Source organism: Acanthisitta chloris, unplaced genomic scaffold (genome assembly GCF_000695815.1).
Source record: "Acanthisitta chloris isolate BGI_N310 unplaced genomic scaffold, ASM69581v1 scaffold13887, whole genome shotgun sequence".
In the NCBI taxonomy this organism is placed as follows: domain Eukaryota; kingdom Metazoa; phylum Chordata; class Aves; order Passeriformes; family Acanthisittidae; genus Acanthisitta; species Acanthisitta chloris.
In genome coordinates this window covers 1-20613 of record NW_008682116.1, presented here as the reverse complement: position 1 = coordinate 20613, position 20613 = coordinate 1, and the positions used below count along the sequence as shown (strand labels likewise).

The following is a 20613-nucleotide window of genomic DNA, read 5'->3' as shown; positions in this document are numbered from 1 at the left end:
GGGATCCCCGGCCCCGGGAGCTGCGGCTGCTTGCGTGTCTCAGTTTCAGCCGGTCGAAAAAGTTTTAGGCTCCTCGTGGTCTCTTGCCTTACTTCCTGAACCTATTTTTTTTTCGCTGTGCGAGGCCGTAATGCTCATGTCTCTCCTCACGTGTTTTCTCTTTCAGACATGCTCCGTCTATCTGCAGTACTCCGCCAGACGAGACCGGTGTCCAGAGCACTCGCCCCACATCTAACACGAGCCTATGCAAAAGATGTGAAGTTCGGAGCAGATGCGAGAGCTCTGATGTTACAAGGAGTAGATCTTTTAGCAGATGCTGTAGCTGTCACCATGGGGCCAAAGGTAGTCAAAGATTTGGCATTTATTTTATGCTAGCACTTACCTGGCTGAAAATATGGTAGCAGAGCACAGTTGTTAGTTTTCCCTCGGTGGAGCTGCATGATTGCATCTGCAGAGTTGTAGCACAGAGCTGTAGGGGTCTGGGAAGTTGAACTGTGACCATAGTGCACGTGCTTTTGGTGTAGTACAGTAAAAGGACTTGGATCACTGTGAAAAGTGCCGCATGTTAGTTTGAACAGCTTGGAGATGAAAGGGATGTGTACAATGTGTTACCTGCTCAGTTGATAGCCTGTAGGACACAATGCAACCGTGTCTCTGTCCTTGGGCAGGTTAATGAGCATGTGGTAGGGGGTTTGTTTGCTTGGGTAGGGGGTTTTGTTGTGGGTTTTTTCACAAATTACGATTTTGTATCTGTTTACCATTTTGTATTAAGGTAAGAAAAGCCCATCCCAAGTGTAATGTTGAGTTTTCATCTGGCTGGTAAATGTTACTAGCTTAAGTGCAGTTCCATGGCAGTAGCATTCAGTCATGTTACACTGTATTCTGTCCTGTAAGCAAGTTCTGGGTCTGTTGGAATACTGACTATGGTATTCTGCATGGTCATGCAAAGTACAGAAAGACTTGACATGAGACTCTTTGCAAGGAGCACTGATTTTCCTTTGACTCATAGGAATAGCTGTGCATGTAATAGCACATGGATGGTAGTTCTTTTCAAGGCTTCCTGGCCTCTAAAATGAATTTGTGTACTTCCTGCACAGTTTTGGTGCTCTGTTAGCTTTATTCAAAGGCAGAAATGCTGTAAGCTGAGCAGATGAAGGGTAAGGGACAGTGATGTCAGTGAGCTGTGTTTTTTTCATAAAGGAACAAAGTTTAAGTGTAGTCAGTTAATTTTACTCCTGATTTTTTGGATCAGGCTACTTTATGAATGCCTAAGCATAGTTCTGCTGCACTGACTAAAGGGCAGTTGCTGATGCAACTTAGTGTAACCTTATGGGGGTTTTGTTGCAGTGTTCTCACTTTATCTGCTGGTCTTCATGTGCTTGTAGAGGTTTAGGGATTTCACTGCAGTGCCTGATTCTGCTTCAGGCTTTTTTATGAAATACCACTGGTGAGGAAACTTTGCTTTGGCACTGTGCTGAGGAACATGGTTTGCAGTCTCACACAGCCTTCTGATACTGATTCAATGTGTTGAGCAGAACCAGTTTTATGTGGGAGCTCAGCCTCTCTGTATAGAGGGAGCATTCCAAACACTTGTGCATTTGCTGCTGGTGTCCTGTTCTTCAGGAACACAGACAAACATTTTGGTTGAGGATAAGTGCTTTCATGTGATTGGATGTCAGTAGATTTTGGTGTGCTGCTCTCCTCAGAGCTGCAAACCAAACACTTGGAATCAGGCTATATCAAAATATAGAATAAAATTAAGCAAGACTAGGAAAAACTACACAAAGAACTTACTAGCAGCAGGATCTTCCAGAGAGGAGTTTTCTTAAACCACTTACAGACTTAGATGTGCAGGACAAATAAAATAGTAGTAATCAGTCAGAGCATGCATTATGTAAGCCCTTTGCCAAGTTCAGCCTTGGGAATGCAAGTGTAACCTTTCTTTGTCGCTCCTGGGGTGGCTGTGCGTGGCAGGGAGCCAGGGCCGGGGCAGGCCCTGAGGCAGATGTGTGAGGGCTGTGAGCAGGCAGAGGCAGTGCAGCGCAGCACTGTGTGCTGCAGGGAGCCCTCAGCTGGCACGGGAGCCACCCGGGGCAAGCAGCATCCAGTGTGGGCCTGACAGACCAGGTGAGGGCACCTGGGGGCTGCAGCTGTGTTGGGGGGACACTGCCTCCCTTCCCTCCTCAGCAGCTCCAGCTGTCAGCATAGCTACAGAGTAGCAGGGGACCAGAGGTGGCTCCTTGCTTTTCTGCTGCCTCCAGCTCAAACTGGAGCATGGTTGTTTTGGGGCAGCTACTGAAGCTGTGGAATTTGTCTGTGAACAAGGGATCTTGTGCAGGAGTTAATGTTCCCTGTATTGTTCACGGTTTCCCATGTTAACTGTGTATGTTGGGTAGGATAGTCCAACTTTTTAGTTGGATGCAAGTGCAGGCCAAGAGAAAAAAGGCTTGTCAACTTGCAGTGTTTGAGAAACTTCTGTAACACATTAACACAGATTTATTAAGTATTCTCAGTTCTTTTTTGCTAATTACTAATGAGGTTTGCAAGTCTCTGGAGATTTTTTTTTTTTCTTCCAGCACATGCAGCAAATTGAGCTTTGTATTAATTTTTTTCAATCATAGAGACTTTTTATTGTGATTCAATGGAAATTCTGCAATTTTAGTTCTTTGTGATGCTCTATTTTAATTCTGGGGTAAAATACTAGCATTAGAGGGAATCCCTTCATTACTTTTCTCTGTAAAGCCAGTCTGACTTTAGTTGCAGACTCTGTGGTGTTCAGCATTATGGCTGAGGAATGAAGCCTCATTCTGTGAAAGCATAAAAGCTTTGAGCCATTTTTGCAGGTTTGCAGAGCCTTGGTAATGTTTGTGCTTGAAAAGTCCCAGCTGAAAGCTCTGTGCAAGGTATTCAGCTGTGGCTGTTCAAAAGGATTATCTTCAGCTGAGCTCTTGAGTAACATGCTCTGGGTTGCCTTTGATTTGATATTTGTTCTCTGTCCCCCTAGGGAAGAACAGTTATTATTGAACAAAGCTGGGGAAGTCCCAAAGTGACAAAAGATGGTGTGACAGTAGCAAAGGCAATTGACTTGAAAGACAAATACAAAAATATTGGAGCCAAGTTAGTTCAAGATGTTGCCAACAACACCAATGAAGAAGCAGGAGATGGTACCACTACTGCAACGGTACTTGCACGTGCTATTGCCAAGGAAGGCTTTGAGAAGATCAGCAAAGGAGCTAATCCAGTAGAAATCAGGAGAGGTAGTTTTCCCCCTTGTTTTTAATACTTAATCGCTGTCTTTTACTGTTGATAATCTAAATTGGACTTGCTTCCCGAATAAGTTGCCTTATAAACCTTTATATGAAGAGTGATGTGTAGAGAACACACTTGTTTCTGTTACATTGCCGATTCTGAACAGCTCTTCATTTTTCTGATCATTTTACTACTTCACATGCAGTTAACTTGTTTAATTTGTCATAGGTAAACTCCAGTTAAAGCTGTTTCTGATAAGTATGTGAATTTACTGGTGCCATGTAAGCAAATTTTTGACAAATTTCAATTGTGACAAAGTTTTTTACACCAATTTCAGAAAAATGATCACTAGATATACAAATGATAATATGGAACTAGAACTGCTTGGTTTTGAACATGCAAAGTTGGTACATTCTTGCAGTGTGGACTTTGGTTTGAAATGAAACCTGTTTGGTGGGGTGGGTGGTTGGCTTGGTTTTTCTGTGCCCTATACCTTGTTTTGTTCACTCACAAGCATTTTGTTCATCTCTAGGGGTAATGCTTGCAGTCGATGCTATCATAGCTGAACTGAAGAAGCTGTCGAAACCTGTTACAACTCCAGAAGAAATTGCACAGGTTAAAAAAAACACACAGTAAAATGTAACCCAAGTTTACATAGCTGCTTTGTGAAGTCAGGTTTAATGGAGTTGGGTTGTGTGCATGTCACACCTGGGTGACAGTGCTGAGATTGTTTTGCTGAATGATCTTCATGGTAACACTTTGAGTTCCATATTTTAACATTCCCAGGATTCTGCCTTCAATCACACTGCTGGAAGTTAGTTTGGAAGTAGCTCATTTTTCTCATCTTCAAGTTTCATTCCAATGTGTGGTCTTAAAACATACTTTTGTGTACTTGGTAAGAGTTGATGAGAGCAAAACTGTGTTTGTGGATGGGAGGTGATGGCAGAGTTCTGAGGGTGTGGGAGGCTCAGGTTGAGGTGGGTACCCAGCTGTGTGTGGGGCACCAGCTGTCCTGGTGTTATTTCTCCCTATAGCTGCAGGTCTGGCTGTGTGTGTGGACCCAGTGCAGGGCACCTGTCCCCGTGCTGGAGCTGCCCAAGGGCCCTGAGCCACTCCAGCAGAGTTCTTGGCTCCTCATGTGGGAGTGCTGCAGTCAGCTGCACTATCTTCTCACATTTTAATTGGAAATGGTTATTCTGGTTTTCTTTGTAGCGAGGAAACAACTCGGTTGTGTTGTGAAATGAGGTTAAACGGCTTTACTGTTTCAGGTTGCCACGATATCAGCAAATGGAGATCAGGAGATTGGCAATATCATCTCTGATGCAATGAAAAAAGTTGGGCGGAAAGGTGTGATCACTGTCAAGGTAAGAACTGGCTAACATACAGGCCAAGAGCAAAGTGATCTTCAGTTAGGGCTGGCTTTTGTCACATGTGATGTGGCTGCATCTGCTCACGTATGGTATCCACCATAATTCCTCCCCAGCCCCTTTAGATCAGGGTCTGATCATGTTCCCTCTTAAAATCCTCTCATGCTGAAACAAAGCACATAAAACTGATGTGTGGTCCAGAGCCTTTTGCTCTGCTGTGCATAGTGTGCTAAAACTATACTTGTGCTTTCAGTAGCAACCGAGGGATCTTTTCATGTGGACTTCTTTACATTTAAACAGGATGGAAAAACATTAAACGATGAATTGGAAATCATTGAGGGTATGAAATTTGACAGAGGCTACATCTCTCCATATTTCATTAATACAACCAAAGGTGAGTTAACAGTAAGCATGTCAAATACCTTACAGTGGCTCTCATAAGCTAGAAATAATAGTACCTGTTACCAGGACTTTACAGAAGATCCCTTAATGCTCTTTACCACAGCAGGCAGGACAGGGTCCTTCCCCATCACAATGATTTAACTCGGTAATAGCTTGGAGTTTTGGGGTTCTCTTCTCTGCAAAGTGTGGGCAGTGTTCATGCTAACATCAGGCTGGCCCTGCAACACACCAGTGCAATGCAGAATTAATGTGGAGTCTGGAGAAAACAATTTGTCTCGTTTTTAGTGCAGTTGAAAGTGAAACTATTGCTCTAAAGTTGCTCCTCAAGTTTAAAGAATGCTTGATGTGTTTATGTAACGGAATTCTTCAGATAATGTCTGTTGTTTCTGCAGGACAGAAATGTGAATTCCAAGATGCCTATGTTTTAATCAGTGAAAAGAAAATTTCTAGTGTACAGTCCATAGTTCCAGCTCTGGAAATCGCCAATGCTAACCGCAAACCCCTGGTCATTATTGCTGAAGATGTTGATGGAGAAGCCCTCAGCACTCTAGTCTTGAACAGGTGAGGTCTAAAGTCCATTCTTTAAGACAAATCCTACTTTCTTTTTCTTTGCATTTCTGTTCTTTTAAAGGCATACTTAAAAAACGTGTTTGAATTTGTGATGGTGCAGTGCTGTTTGTTCTCTTACCTGTGCCAAAGAAAGAGCAGCTTTTGGCATCACCACACCGTGCATCAGCTCTGACAGAACCTCAGCTGTTTCCTGACTACCTTTTTGAGCAAAACGTGCTCCATTCATGAAGGTCTCTTTGCTTGCCTGATTGTTAGTAATGAGACTTGTTCGCTGAATACGTGTGGAGTGTTGCTCTCTGAATTTGTCTCTTCAGATTGAAGGTTGGCCTCCAGGTGGTTGCTGTCAAAGCACCAGGGTTTGGTGACAACAGGAAAAACCAGCTGAAGGATATGGCAATTGCTACTGGTGGTACTGTAAGTGATGTTTTAAGTGGCTTTTTGCTCTTAGAAATGTTAGCAGTAGTTAAGGAGGAAATTGATGTGTATTATTAGGTCCTTGGCTTGTATTTGCTGGGTTGCAGGCTGGGTAACAGCAGCTCTGATGTTCGAATCTGCACTTTATTATAAAACACAGACACTGATAATGGATGTGTAATACAGCCCTGGCCAACCATGAGCAACACATCCTGGGAACCGACTGAAGCTGCATGTGATTTCCTTGCAGGGTTTAGGCTGTAAAGGGGAAGGAGGAACTCCAAGGCAGTTTCTTAGAAATAGCAAAGCTTCTTTTTCTGCCTTATAAAACATTGTCTCATGATTGCCTGGACTTGAGTGTGGCAAATAGAATGATTTAAAATGTTTGGAATAGACTGAATTATTTATCTTTGTTCTAAACTTTGCATATAGTTGATGCACTGATCGATGTCCCTTTATGCTGCCTGTTTTATACACACTTAAAGTCACAGCATGATACTGGGGCACAAAGGATGCAGTTGAAATAAAACTTCATGGTTAAGCTACCTACAGCATAAAGCAACAAATCAGCAAACTCTGATCTAAAGTGCCAAGATCTGTAGCTGCTCAAAATACAAGGAGGTGATCAGTGGTCACAGGAATACTCTGCTGACCAGAGACAGGACCTGAGGAAACAGCATGGAGCTGTGTTGGGAAGGTTCAGGTTAGATATTAGGCAAAGGTTCTTCCCCCCCAGAGAGTTATTGGGCCCTGGAACAGCTCCCCAGAGCAGTGGTCACAGCCCCAAGCCTGACAGAGCTCAGTAAGTAGACAGTGCTCTCAGGCACATGGTGGGATTGTTGGGGTGTCTTGTGCAGGGCCAGGAGTTAAACTTTGATGATCCTTGTGGATCTCTTCCCAGCTGAGGGTACTCTGATTCTGTGAGGACTCTGTAACACAACTTTATTTCCCAGGCACTTTGAGCCACTGAGTTACATGAGTGAGGTGTGAGTGAGACGCTGGCACTGCCCATTCCCTGAGGGCCAGTTTGTGAGGTATCTGTGTGCCAGGACTCCCTTAGGAGAAGCGAACAGTTTTGTTCAGCCGCAGTAGTGTCATCATTTTGCACCATGAGCCTGCTGTAGGTGTTCATGTGCCCATAGATAGAACATTGATGTACGAAGAACCTGGGAATTGCAGCCTTTTGCATCATTTCTTTCAGGTATTTGGAGAAGAGGGTTTGAGCCTGAACGTGGAAGACATTCAGCCTCATGACTTTGGTAAAGTTGGAGAGGTCATTGTGACCAAAGATGACACCATGCTGCTAAAGGGAAAGGGTGAGAAGGCTCAGATTGAAAAACGTATTCAAGAAATTATCGAACAGCTAGAAGTTACCACCAGTGAATATGAGAAAGAGAAACTGAATGAGCGATTGGCCAAACTCTCTGATGGAGTAGCAGTATTGAAGGTATTCAGAACTTGATGAAATAATCAACTCTTAACTGTGTTTAGGCTTCTCGAGTGCTGCGGCACAGAAGATAAGTGCCGGTATGGGAGAGGGTGGGGTTGGTATTATGGCACTTGTCGATGCTATTGGTTGTTTAACTCGGTGGCAGCAGTGACACAGCCAAGCAGTGCGTTCCCACCCAGCTCCTTGTGTGGACCCTGACATGTGGCTTGCTGCCGGCAGGTTGGTGGGACGAGCGATGTTGAGGTTAACGAGAAGAAGGACAGGGTGACTGATGCGCTGAACGCAACGCGCGCGGCGGTGGAGGAGGGCATCGTGCCGGGTGGCGGCTGCGCCCTGCTCCGCTGCATCCCGGCCCTGGACGCCCTGGCTCCAGCCAACGAGGATCAGAAAATTGGTAAGGAATTACTTCAGAGTGTGTGTGTGAGGGATATGAGTAGATTTTCTCTTGCCTTGAGGCTTTATCAGATTAAATGCAGATTGTTTTCAGTGCGTTTTTAGTTCCTTTATTTCAGGAACGTCACTTTGCCTTGGTGTGGTGGTCTCTGCTTTACAACGGGAAGGAGCTTTTTCTGTGTCCCTGGGAAAGACTCAGTGACAGTAGAGCAGCAGGCCCCTCTGCATTAGAGCTGAGACCTGTCACAGCTGTTGCAGACAGACATAAAACCTAAGAACACTAAAAAAAGGGATGGTGTGGAAAATGGAATGGTAAAAGGCTTTGTGACGTGTTGCAGTAATAGTACTCCTTGCTATGCTTTGCAGAAGCAAAATTAAAATGCGCGTGAATATCCTGCAAGGATTTAATTTGTTGACAAATGTCAAGTAGCAGAGAGCTTTTCCCCCTGGAACTGATAAAAATACCTCACGTTTCTGCTCAGAGGGTTCTCTGTATTTATCTCCAGCACGTGCAGGCATTCTTGTATGCAGTGGGAGCAGTGTATGTAGCAGAGCTCTGACCATCCTTTTCCTTGCAGGCATTGAAATAATCAAGAGAACACTGAAGATCCCAGCAATGACCATTGCAAAGAATGCTGGTGTGGAAGGATCATTGATAGTTGAAAAGATTCTGCAGAGCCCATCAGAAGTTGGCTATGATGCAATGCTTGGGGACTTTGTAAATATGGTAGAAAAAGGAATCATAGACCCAACAAAGGTAACCTAAAAGTCCTGATTCTGAGCTCTCTCTCCCTCCCACCTCCTGTGACAGTCAGCAGGCACTGAGCTATTGCCTCCCTATTTTTAGGTTGTGAGAACTGCCCTGATGGACGCCGCAGGTGTGGCCTCTCTCCTCTCCACAGCAGAGGCAGTGGTGACTGAGGTTCCTAAGGAAGAAAAGGAGCCAGCAATGGGAGGAATGGGTGGGATGGGCGGAGGGATGGGAGGTGGCATGTTCTAACTCCTGGGACAGGGATGCATCATGAGCTGTGCTGGTGAAGACTGACAGTTCTGACTTCAAACACTTGAGCTATCAGTGCGAGAGGGTGGAAATGACTGCAGTGAGGCTGGTGTGGATAAGAATCACTGTAACCATCAGTTACTGGATTTCATTTAACACACGTGTAATTGTTTACAGTCATTGTCCATGCCTACAGATAATTTATTTTGTATTTTTTGAATAAAGACATTTGTACATTCCTGATAACTGGGTGCAAGATCCATCTACCAAGGTCCTGATTTGAACTTAATTAAGGCACTTGATATTCTATTTCAGAATTTCTTGGTGCTTGCCAGTACTAGAAGGAACGTGGAAGCCACTGTGCTTGAGACTAGACAATTGTGTACAAAGTAGGCAAATAGAGTTATGTGACCTTTATGTAATAAACTGCTCAAAAGTTATGAAATGTATCACCTTCTTCATCTGCACACCAAGCCATAGTGATGGAGGGCCTGGACAGCCTGCCTGCTGCTGAGATTGCCTAGAAATTGACACTTATGCTTGAAACAATGACAGGGCATTTCCCTCGGGAAACATTCCTTTGCCTAGAATGTTTCTCAGAAATGCAAGTGACTTTAATTTTAGTAAGAAATATCTAAGCTGAACTGCAGTACAGTTCTTTGAAATATTAAACAATGCTCTGAAAACAAGGCACGTGCACTGACTTTATTTTGCCCTGTCTATGCTGTTGTTCCACGTGCTGGAACAGGCCCAATGCTCCTTTCACAGCCCCTTGGGAAGTGCCCTGAGGGTATCAAACAGGTAAGTCTTCGCTGAGAAGGGTTTCTCGGTTTTTGCATAGTTCCTTTGCTCAGGTATAGTATGTGGTTACCTCCTCACCTTGAGCCTTCCAGTCTTGCCTTCCTCCTTTCTGGTAATGGGCTGCAGGATGTAGTTATTTTGTACTAGATGCTGCTTTACCTTTAGAAATGTTGCTTTGCCATTTACTGTGTTCTTTGACCTGACACAGCAAAATAACATTGATGTGTAAAGTCTTTCCTGTTTTCCAAACTTCAGAACAATGGTGTTCCCAGACTTGTGTATGTTTGTCTATGTTTATCTCTGCCTCAGCAAACAAAATTGCTTTACAACTTCAGTGCTGTAAAACTGGCCTCAATCTGTCTGCCCCTTTCCCCAGCTTCCTTGCCTTACTAAGAACTACCCTTCACAGATGGGATGTATGACATTCCAATTGCTCTTTCTGGAAAAGTAAATGGTCTGAAACTGTTTCAGGGCTGTCTTTATTTCGAAACATTCCTTCCTATGCTATTTAATCTGCTGTTCTGTAGTAACTGTACAGGTACTTTGGAGAAAGGACCAACTTCAGCTCCTGACCTGAAGCTTCACCTCATTCCAGTAGGGAAATTTGGTAATGCAAGGCAGCATATAGTCAGGATTTAAAATCTGTTCAAACCTATTCACTTGCATTTCTTCAGAGACTGGAAAAGAGGATATTTATGTCAGGAACAGAAGTACTGAACATGGATTTAATCAAGACAGCTGGCACTATGGTAATGGGCTGATAATGAAATGGTATTCAAAAACCCCCAAGAACTAAGGTTAGTGCTCTCTCTCTGCCTTTTAGTGGCAGCTGGCCTGGCGTCTGCTTGTCTGGAGGAAGTGGAGGACATGGTCCCTGCTTCCAGGGAGGACAGCACTGTGGTATGTTGTTCTTAAGGAGGTAACACTTGTTTTTTCATTAGATGAGATGTAACTAACCTGAGTGCAATGTGTAACAGTGGAGCAGTGGTGGGGGGCAAGTTCAGCTGCAAACTCATCAGTGTCTGGAGCCCAGACAGACCCACTGGGAACCGCTGGCTGAGCCTGGTGCTCTCAAATTCCAGCACTCCCTGTGTGTATATCCTGCATTTCATTTGGGAAACCTGGGGCTGTTCTATAGCAGTTCCTACTCAGTTCAGGTGCAGCTGTAGACTCCTGCCTTGCCCCTGCCACTCGTATTTAAAGCATCCACTACTTAATGCCTGGCAAGCTGTCCCATTCTGTGTGAAGCCAGAATGGCAGTTGCCCTTTGCTTGGCCAGAGCTGGCTGAGTTGATGCCATTACGTTACACTCACACTACTAATAACTTAAACTTGAGTTAATATGTTACAGTGCTGAACAAACCCATGAGGTTGGATAAGGCACAGCTCTGGCTGTGATTACAGCAGCCGTTTGGCACGTTAAACAGCAGCCTGAGATATCTTGGGTTACAGGAACTGCCAGTTGTCTGTTACTGATAAGGCTTTAAGCTGCACTTGATTGCAGCTTGAACATTCTATGTACATCTGGCTGAGCAGGTGTGTTTAGTACAGTATAAAATCACACACAGCTCAGATAAATAGATGCCCCAGAAGAGGACAGGGCACCTCTGTACAAAGGAAGTGTACACAAGTTTGTAAGTGAGGTGGTTGCAGTTTCTCCTTACGTCTGATGAACCTCGTGCAGCATTAGCTCCCGAGGAATGCTGGTTTCTGGGCCGTGGAGTTTGGATGCTCTTCTTTCAAAGGCAGCAACCATCTGCTTCACCACTTCATCAAAAAACAGTGTGGCAAGGTTTGAGTGTAGAAGTGAACGAAATTCAAAAGAAATCTGTGTAAGAAAAGAGAATAATTATTTTTCTTGTCTCTGCTGTTGTGGTAAAATGCTGTTACAAATCAGCAACTCTAGTAAAGACTCTCCGGTGAAGTCTGAAAGTAAGGTGCGGGAGAAAGAACAGTTAAAACTGAGGTATAGGTGGGTGTGTCTGAAGAAAACCCTCCTTGGTCTGAGGGCTGTCTCCCTAGGCTTTTCAATTAGAAGAATACTTTATTCAGTTCTCTGAAATAATTACTTCCATTTATCTAAACGGTCTCTAATAAATGATGTATCAAACACAGATTCTGACAATATCTGATTTTGTGCACAGAATTCACTCGGGGACAAAAGTTGCGGAAAATCCTGCATGGCAAGACAGCAGGCTTACAGGTAAGCTGGAACATACCCAAGAGACTTCAAAGCAGCTTGAAATAGTTGCCTATTAAAAGCCAACACTTTAAATCAGTCTTTCCATATTGGTGGCAATATGTGTGGTATGTTCAAATGAGCAGTTTACTGACCAAAGCTGCAAATTGGTTTTGTGTGCCGTATCTCCCCCCTGAACAGTTCCTGCTCCTGACCTGACAGGGCAGTCAGTGAGATGGATTGAGATTTAAGTATTTCAGTCATTCCTGAGAAATCAGTAGATTTAATGCCGAATGGAACAAACACAGCTTCTTCCAAATTCCTTACGAGCAATGCATGTGAACCGCAGCAAAGCAGTGGCACAGAAGTAATTAAACGACTTGGCCGGTAAGCCAAGAGTAGCTTCATTTACATTTGCTTGGCCTCAAGCATCAGTGAGATTAACGTGCCTTTGGGAAATCTGAGAGCTGTCATAGGGCGTGCGGAGTCCTGCGGAGTGGGGATAATGAGTCTGGCATCATGTTCAGGAATTAGGTAAATCCTGGGGTGTGGTATGCATCTATGAAGTGTGTGGGTAGTAAACGTGGTGCTGTGCTTCAGCCTAAGTACCAAACCGTTTCAGGGCTGAAACCCAACTAGGCAAGTTTCCTGCTGTATGTGTGTATCTCCTGGAGTCAGGCTGGCAAAACAGGATGCAGTAGCTTGTGGGAACCAGTGTAACACAAAACAAATAATATTGTCTAAAGCAAACATGCATTCTTGAAATCAGTTTTCTCTCTAATATCTGTAACGGCACAGCATGTTCTGAGGAGTTTGTTGTGAAGTGCTTATCATCCCTGACTGCAAGGACAGTAACTAGCCAGGGCCAAGTCCTCAGGGACTCCCTGGGGTGAGGCAGCCCCTGCTCTGCTGGCTGCACTGCCTTCTGCTGCCCCAACGTGGGGAACCACTAACATCTACGGTGTTCCCCCAAGACAGTGAAAATGTCCACATCGTGTGCAGGTTTGACTCCCTTTAACTGAAGTCCTTGACCTGAAATGTCAAAATGTGGCTTTGGTTTTGAGGGGAGGATATTCCTCACACACTCTGTACTTACATTATAGGGTTTAAATAGTTGTTTAATTCAGGTTTTCTCAACTGATTTATGGCTCGGGTTAAAAGTTAGCTGATGTACTGCTTAGTAGCAGTAATGGCACTTACTTGCCTGAAGAAATCTCAGTATTATGAGCAAATAATGTGCAAACATCATTAACAAATCCCATGAGAAATGTATTTTTTGAGTGTCTGTAGATTGTTACTGTTGAAATGTATGAAGTGCAATACAGCAATAAGCTGAAAGTTATTAACCCAAGGAAGTTAATGTGCTAGTTCAAAAATTTGCCAAAAGCTTTTTTCCCCTCTTTCCTGAAGACAGTTTTCCAAGCAGAGTACCCCAGCAGATGGCAGCAGGATCAGCCCATCTCTGTGTGCTCTTGCAGCCTGTTGTGCACCTCAGCTCAGTTACATGTGCAATGCCACACCTACACTCAATGCTAGAAAAGGTAAAGATGCTACGAGAGACTAAATAGACAAAATAGATAAGCAGTAACTTGTATGGGCAACAACTTGTCTGGGAGTAAAATCAGACCAAATCAGATACTGGATTTAAAAAGCAGTAATTCTGAGCTGCAGTGATATCCCATCATAGATTAGAAAGACAGCAAAAATCTATTACAGCTGTATTATAGAAGGAAGGGAGTAAGACTGAAAATACATGAAGAGTAAAATTGGAAGACAGGAAATGAAATTGACCAAACCTAAGGCCAGACAGGACGGGTGGGAGAACACACTGCCTGGTACCAAGAGCATTTAACTTGTAATTAAAGGAAATGGCAAAATATGTTTAGCATTTCTCCCTCTGGATTTGACTGTCTACAAACTTCATCATGTTTAGAATGGCATAGTAAGAGGTGCCTGTCCCTAGCCTTGCTGATGATATGTGACCACCTCACAGCAGACTGCTGTCTCTTAAAGGGACACTGGAATGGTTTCCATGTGGTAAAGTTTGCAAAATATTTTTTGGATAGTATTAATTAGCATTTTTGGATAGTATTACTAAAACTAACTTGTTTTCTATGTCTACGTGTTTCACAAAATAGCAGCAGGCATTAAAAGAGATGTGGTAGTCTTTGTTGTGATACTTACTGAAAAATCCAAAGTACATGTCCTTGGATAGCCAGGGATCCCTGGGCTCAAACGCCACACTGTTTCCAAGTGATTAAATAGTTTTCCATCTGTGCATGATGCCTAAAATGAAGTTTAAAAAGTCAGTCTACAATTAGGCTTTTACAGATGTGACAAACTGGTATCACTGAGGTTAGCATTTGCACTTTGTTAGACAGGGAGGGCCACAGCATGGTTCAAACTGTTCTTACACACAGCCAGCATGAACTCCCATGGCACAGTGCTTACTATCCTTACTATCTCATACACCTCACAGTAGCCTTTCAGTATCTGAAGGGGCTCCAGGGAAGCTGGAGAGAGACTCTGTGTTAGGAACTGCAGTGACAGGAGAAGGAGTAATGGGTTCAAATTGAAAGAGGGGAAATCTAGGCTAGATATTAGAAAAAAGTTTTTTCCTGTGAGGATGGTGAGACATGGGAACAGGTTGCCCAGGAAGGTAGTGGATGTCCCAACCCTGGCAGTGTTCAAAGCCAGGTTGGCTAAAGCCTTGACCAACCTGCTCGGGTGAGACGTGTCCCTGCCCAGGGCAGGGGGAGTTGGGACTAGATGATCTGAAAGGTCCATGCCAACCCCTAAAATTCTGATTTACTGAAGTCCTTTTAAGGGAGAGGAAAAGTTTGTGTGTTGTCATAAAACAGATGTGTGACATGATGCTAGCTACATACCAGGAGTTTGAACAACTCTGCTTTAAGCGAAGGATATGGATATTTACTGGGGTTTTCAGGTAGATAAATAAAATTAATTGTCAAAGTGACTTTAAATCCACTCTTCTATCTTCTTAGCAATATCCTGAATAACAAGCTCTTCAGCAGATCCTACATTTGTCTAAGACTTCTCATACTAATAGTTAAAATTGCAGGAAAAGTAATGACAGATCTCAACTTCGCTGAAGCATCAGAAGCTACAGTTGTCAAAGATAACTTTTCAGTGAATACTGATTTTTGGACTAAATTATAACAAAAACCCAAGCTAAAACCTATTTTTTTAGTGACTGCCAGCTTCTCCAACAAGGGCAAATTAAAAAGCAATTCCCCCCCATTTTTTTAGTGACTGCCAGCTTCTCCATCAAGGGCTAATTAAAAAGCAATTCCCCCCGTCCTCTCCCATTTGGCAGGTTATGTTGTAAAAAAACATTCAAATTCTCCCCAGTTTATTTAAAGTCTTCAAAGAAAAGCAACACAAGTTTTGAGCCACACAAAGAAAATTTGTCAGCATCAATTTTGTTTTGAAGCAAGACTTCCCTGGAATATTTGAATTTCAACAAATAAAAGTTAAGGAAAGTCAGGGGTAAGAGGAAAAAAAACCCAGAGTTACCTTAACTAAATGTGGTCTCACTAGGGTAACCACTGAGGTGTACCTCTCTACCACAGGAGGGAATCCGATCTCCAGCTGCGCTTTGCAGTACCCCGAGCGCTTCGAGAGGATGTCTGACTTCTTACACCAAGGAACAAACAGTTTGTAGTTCTCCACAACAGCAACAACTTCATACATTTCCTGCATGGAATACCTGGAAACAGAAACATGAACATCACACTTACAAGGGATTTTTAACTTCAAATTCAGTATGGATACTCTATATGTTTCAAATGAAACAGATCCTTTTCCAGCACAGCTGTGTCTTCATTTAGATACATCTTAGACATTTCACATTAAAAAATCCACACTTCATGACTACCAAGACAAGGTGTATCAAAACTGATGTACTGCATTTCATAAGGTTTAAACACAGGAACACTACCTTCCTTATTTTGGCCCAAACAAAAAAGCTTAGTTAAAACAGTTGAAAGAGATGCAATGGAAAAGCCTCCTACCATCACAGAATGGCTGAGGCTGGAAGGGACCCCTGGAACTCATCTTGTCCAGCCCCCCTGCTTGAGCAGGATATTGAAATCAGGTGGAATAACATCATGGCAACGTGGCAAAGTATTGCATAGCTATGGTTTTTAATTTTTAGTTCTGACTCAGAAACAGATGGGATTAAGCATGTGCTTCAGTTCCTTTAAGATGAAGCATATGCTGAACAACACTCAGCAGTGAGTACTATTGGACAAAGGCCCTTTTGAAGTGACTAGCAAGATCTGTTGCAGTTCAAGAACTATCATGTAAAGGAATGTTAAGCATAATAAAAAATTATACCAATAAATATTTCATGAAGATCTGTTGCAGTTCAAGAACTATCACGTAAAGGAATGTTAAGCATAGTCAAAAATTATACCAATAAATATTTCATACAATTGTGGCCCAGAGACTTGGGGGCAAACACCAGTTCATTATATGAACTGGTATTTTCCCACTGGCTCTAAGGATTTCTGTATCTTTTTCCATGTGCTTAAGTTTCTTTATCACACAATTATTTTCCTTCTTTTAATGAAAGAGGAAAATCTTGAGAAGTACAATGTGATGTAAGTGCAAGCATTAGCACATTATTTGGGACAGAATGGAATAGAGTTTTCACACCTGTTGGTTTATTCACGTTTTACTAGATGAAATTAATAGTGTATTACTCTCTTTCAAGGTTGGTTTTGTTTTGTCATGGTATAGAACAGTTATTTCTTCTGTTTTCTTATGGGCAAAGGGGTTTGGTATTCCTGCATTTTTAATACTCCATTCCAGACTGGAAAAATCTGATTTCTACAAACCCTGAAAGTCCAAATTCCTTTCTAGGTTCCAGTTGGGACAGTCATAGGGACATATCTTGAGGGATGCTCAGTCTTTTGTACTTGTAGTGTTTCTGATGAATTACAGTATTCACAAAATCAATAAGCATTTAAAGTCTCTTCCCACAGTTTCATACTAACCCTATAATTCTTCTTTCAGAATACTCTTTTCTTTTATTTACTAGTGGTGCAGCAACATTGAAGAAATTTCTTGAATAAGTGTGGCTGGGTAAAGGCACTTGCAAAGGAGAAGTTCTGCTCATCAGAATCCCACAGGAAGCCAAGTGCCTGAAACAGTGAAAATGCTTTTAGATGTATTTCATATCAGCAAAATAAGTAACGATGTATTCAGGTGAGACAATCTGTTGTACAACATTTGAGATAGAGTCAGGGGGAAAAACACTGGCTCATAATGACTTACAGACTGTCAGAAACACAAGGGAGACCTATTTCTTTTCCTTAAGAGAAACTAAAAATATCCCCCAGTCATGACAACAGTAACTGGCAGAGTGAAATGCAAAGGATCTCATCAAGCATTGGCTTCGTGGCAGCCTGAGTTCATGTACAAGTCCCATATGCACTTATTTTTGCAGAACAAGCTTTCTTAGCAGGAAAATCAAGGTGTAGCCTGTAATACTTCACCTTTTTGAGACACACAGGGAAGAGAAGGTTCCGCTTTGTACCTTCAGGTTAAACTGCTATAATCCTCTGCTGCTATCCTTCTCTTAAAAGGACAATTTCATTCTGAAAGGCCTTTCAGAAGGAGTGTTTTTTACCCAGCTTTCAAGCTTTCCTTCAGAAAACATCATCAAAACCCTGGACGGTGTGTTTTCATAAATAAAACTCAACAAATTACCTTTGAAAGCACCAGTAATTTTAAGATTGCACCTCACTGTTCTCTGTTTGTGAACATCTAAAATCTAACAAATATTCGCTGTGATTAACAGGTCTGTTCTGCTAAATTACTGATTTTTGCCTGGATCAAGTCAGCCAAGATGCAAAATGCAAAAAGCTCTGAGTTTTGGCACCAGGAAAGTAAAGATGCCACTACTTGCCATCAATGATTCTACAAACATAAGCTGAAGAATAACCCAGGTCTTTCATGGTCTAGTTAAACAATCAGGACTGTACTTGTGGATCCACATAGTAAAAAATGGAACCTAACTTCCCCACCTAGCATTAGGTTTGTCTTGGGGTGTTTTGGGTGGTTTTTTTTAAACACAAGGAATGGATGCCTTTATCTCACTAACCACCAACCACTAATTGTCTAGCAATTAGTTACCCGTTTTGAACAACTGAAATTAACAACATGTTCTTTAAAAATCAATGTAACTCAGAATTCTAAAGAAACACGGTAATAACCCATGACTGAGCACATCAGTTTATATGGTCACTGCATTAGGAGACAGGCAAATAAGAAATTGATATTAAATTTAGAGGAAAATAATCATCATTAGTAGCTGGTTAGATATTAAATTTAGAGGAAAATAATCATCCTTAGTAGCCGGTTAAAAACAATCTGTACTGACTTTTTAAAAACTGTTGTGATATGAAGCAAGGTGACTGCCAACACAGGTTATAATCACTGCAGTTGGAAAGGAATTATTTAAGACGGGACAGAAGTACTGTGTCAGAATGAAGAAAGGATAAGTCCACTTTAAAAACCTTCAGATAACAACTCTGCAGATGTTTGCAGCTGGGATGTGCATTTAGTGGGTTTTTTTCCACTCAGACTGTTAAGGAAAAGCATTGCTTTCCCAGGAATGCTGGAAGGGTGCCAGTAATGTTGTAGCTGCCCCAACCAGATTCACAGAATGTGAATTTGGACCAGACCTCATTCTGCACTGCTAATTTGCTTTCTCCATCAGAGGCTCCATACACTACACAGTCCAAACTAGTCACCAGGTTTCGTCTCTTGGTGTGTTTCTTACTGTAATGCTGTGCCAGTATGTTGTTTCATACCGTTTTATCTAAGCTTGTTTCAGCCACAAGGCTGAAAAAGAATCCCTACAAGCAATCTCTTAGCTGCTGTAAGGGATGTTTCGTTTCACAATGACGTTGCCGTTCGAGGAAGGCAAGGTTAGGAGGTTATAGTGCTAACAAGCATGGTGAGACTCCAGCCCTGTCCCGATTTCATCTGAAGAGAAGCAGATGCTGTGAGAGTGTGCTGGGCTTGGTCCCAGCTCAGGAAAGCAGACCTGTCACAAAAGCAGAGGTCCAGGCCATACATGTTTTTGTGAACCTGACCTGGGCCACAGAAGAAAAGCCAAGTCCATGCTGGAATTCAGGCACACCTGTCTGACAGCAATGATCCCCTGACAACAATACCAACCATCTCCACTCACACTGCTCTGACTAGCATCATTAACTCCTGCCGCTCTCTGCTCTCTCTCTAAGCATCTGGGCACTGATCACAGGATCACTCCACTTCCCTGACTTGAAAAGGAACCATTTCTGGTGTATGACATGCACATCTAAGTGATCTACAGTCAGTGAATTATTTTTTTAATATCTACATAGTTTTCTAAGCCTAAAGGTTAACATGTTTTTGAAAAAGGGATCTCTTAACTCCTCACTCTAAAGACTGAAATTAGTGCTAAGAGCATGCCAGGGCAACTGTGTTTACTGTACCCCAAGTGATACTTCCATAGGGTTAGTGATGGCCATTTCATGGCCTCTGAGACATGAGTTGATCCCATTTAAATTCTTTGCCAACAGATGACCATATCCCCAAAAAACGAGTGTGTCAGCAAGTGTCCTCATGAGCATCTCAGTCTGAATGAGCACAAGAGGGTAATTTACCACCTGAGCCCTTGAAGCCTGTTACTCAGCACAGTAAGGGCTGAGCTGGCAGCAGGTACAGCTGCACACCAGGGACACCGCAAGAGCAAAAGCACCCCCAGCTCTGAGGCTACAAATAACACAGCTCTGGTTTGGATACAGCTTGTGCCTGCTTAAATCCAGCTGCCAATATTCCTGCAACTTACACTAGAAACATTTTCAAGCTCAGTTTGCAAGCAGTTAATGGGTTTCTTTATACTGCACACCCTTCCCAGCAATTGGTCTTGCCCTCGAGACTCTAATAAATTACTTTTAAAAATAGCAATTTTATTTACCAGGGCTGAACTAATATAATATTATAAACATCCTTAAGATGATACCAGAAAGGATATAACAGTCAGAAATGTGATCCAATGTTTCATTATACTACCGTACACTAATAGTTATGCCAAATGACTGCTTAAAATTTGACATCACAAACAAATCAATCTCTATTCCATTTTTCTACTGTTTTTATGAGGATGACAGTAAAACTTTGAATTTAACAAAGAAACACAGCAGCACTGCAGTAACAGTTGAACCATTTTTTCCCCTAAGATTTTCATGTTGCACTTTCTCATCTGCTTGCTTTTTTGCTTTCAGTTCCAAGACCAATTCTTCTCACAAAGCATATTGTTTTCATCAAGCTGTTCCAACCAGCCTTACATGTGCTCAGGGGAGGAGGAACTTGTTGCATTGTCTAAAGTGGAAAACATCCGGGTGTTTCGCTCAGTTTTTAATTTCTTTGATGAATTGCTGACAGTTATGCAGCTTCCGGGAAAAGAAGAGGCAAGTTTATAACCTGAAAAACAGTCCCTCTGCCATGGAACCACTTCTGGTGTATGATATACACAGCTAAGTGATCTATAGTCAGCGAATTATTCTTTTTAATAGCTACATACTTTGAGATCGCTTTTTTTCCAAAAACATGTTAACCTTTAGGCTTAGAAAACTATGTAGCTGATGAAAAACAAGTTACTGCCTATAGATCCCTTAGATGAGCACGTCATGCACTGGTCCCGCGGCCGCGCGCAGAGGAGCCCACGGGGACCGGGAGCCGAGGGGGGTGGCAGTGCCTTGCTGTCTCC

At 42.6% G+C, this 20613-nt stretch overlaps 2 protein-coding genes across 2 annotated transcripts; one reads left to right on the top strand and one right to left on the bottom strand.

Moving 5' to 3' along the window:
• Positions 1 to 163: 163 nt before the first annotated feature.
• On the top strand, positions 164 to 9534 carry HSPD1 (heat shock 60kDa protein 1 (chaperonin)). Its single transcript, XM_009078380.1, has 11 exons — positions 164 to 342; positions 3005 to 3257; positions 3782 to 3864; positions 4518 to 4613; positions 4917 to 5010; positions 5411 to 5579; positions 5903 to 6002; positions 7204 to 7449; positions 7672 to 7846; positions 8424 to 8602; positions 8693 to 9534. Exons 1-11 carry the CDS (start codon positions 169 to 171, stop codon positions 8843 to 8845), a joined length of 1722 nt encoding a protein of 573 aa, XP_009076628.1. The 5' UTR covers positions 164 to 168; the 3' UTR covers positions 8846 to 9534.
• A 1772-nt stretch (positions 9535 to 11306) lies between these two features.
• Positions 11307 to 16989, bottom strand: COQ10B (coenzyme Q10 homolog B (S. cerevisiae)). Its single transcript, XM_009078379.1, has 4 exons — positions 16847 to 16989; positions 15363 to 15555; positions 14010 to 14111; positions 11307 to 11474 (listed from the first exon to the last, which is right to left on the bottom strand). The coding sequence occupies exons 1-4, from the start codon at positions 16966 to 16968 to the stop codon at positions 11307 to 11309; spliced, it is 585 nt and encodes a 194-aa protein (XP_009076627.1). The 5' UTR covers positions 16969 to 16989.
• Positions 16990 to 20613: the final 3624 nt, after the last annotated feature.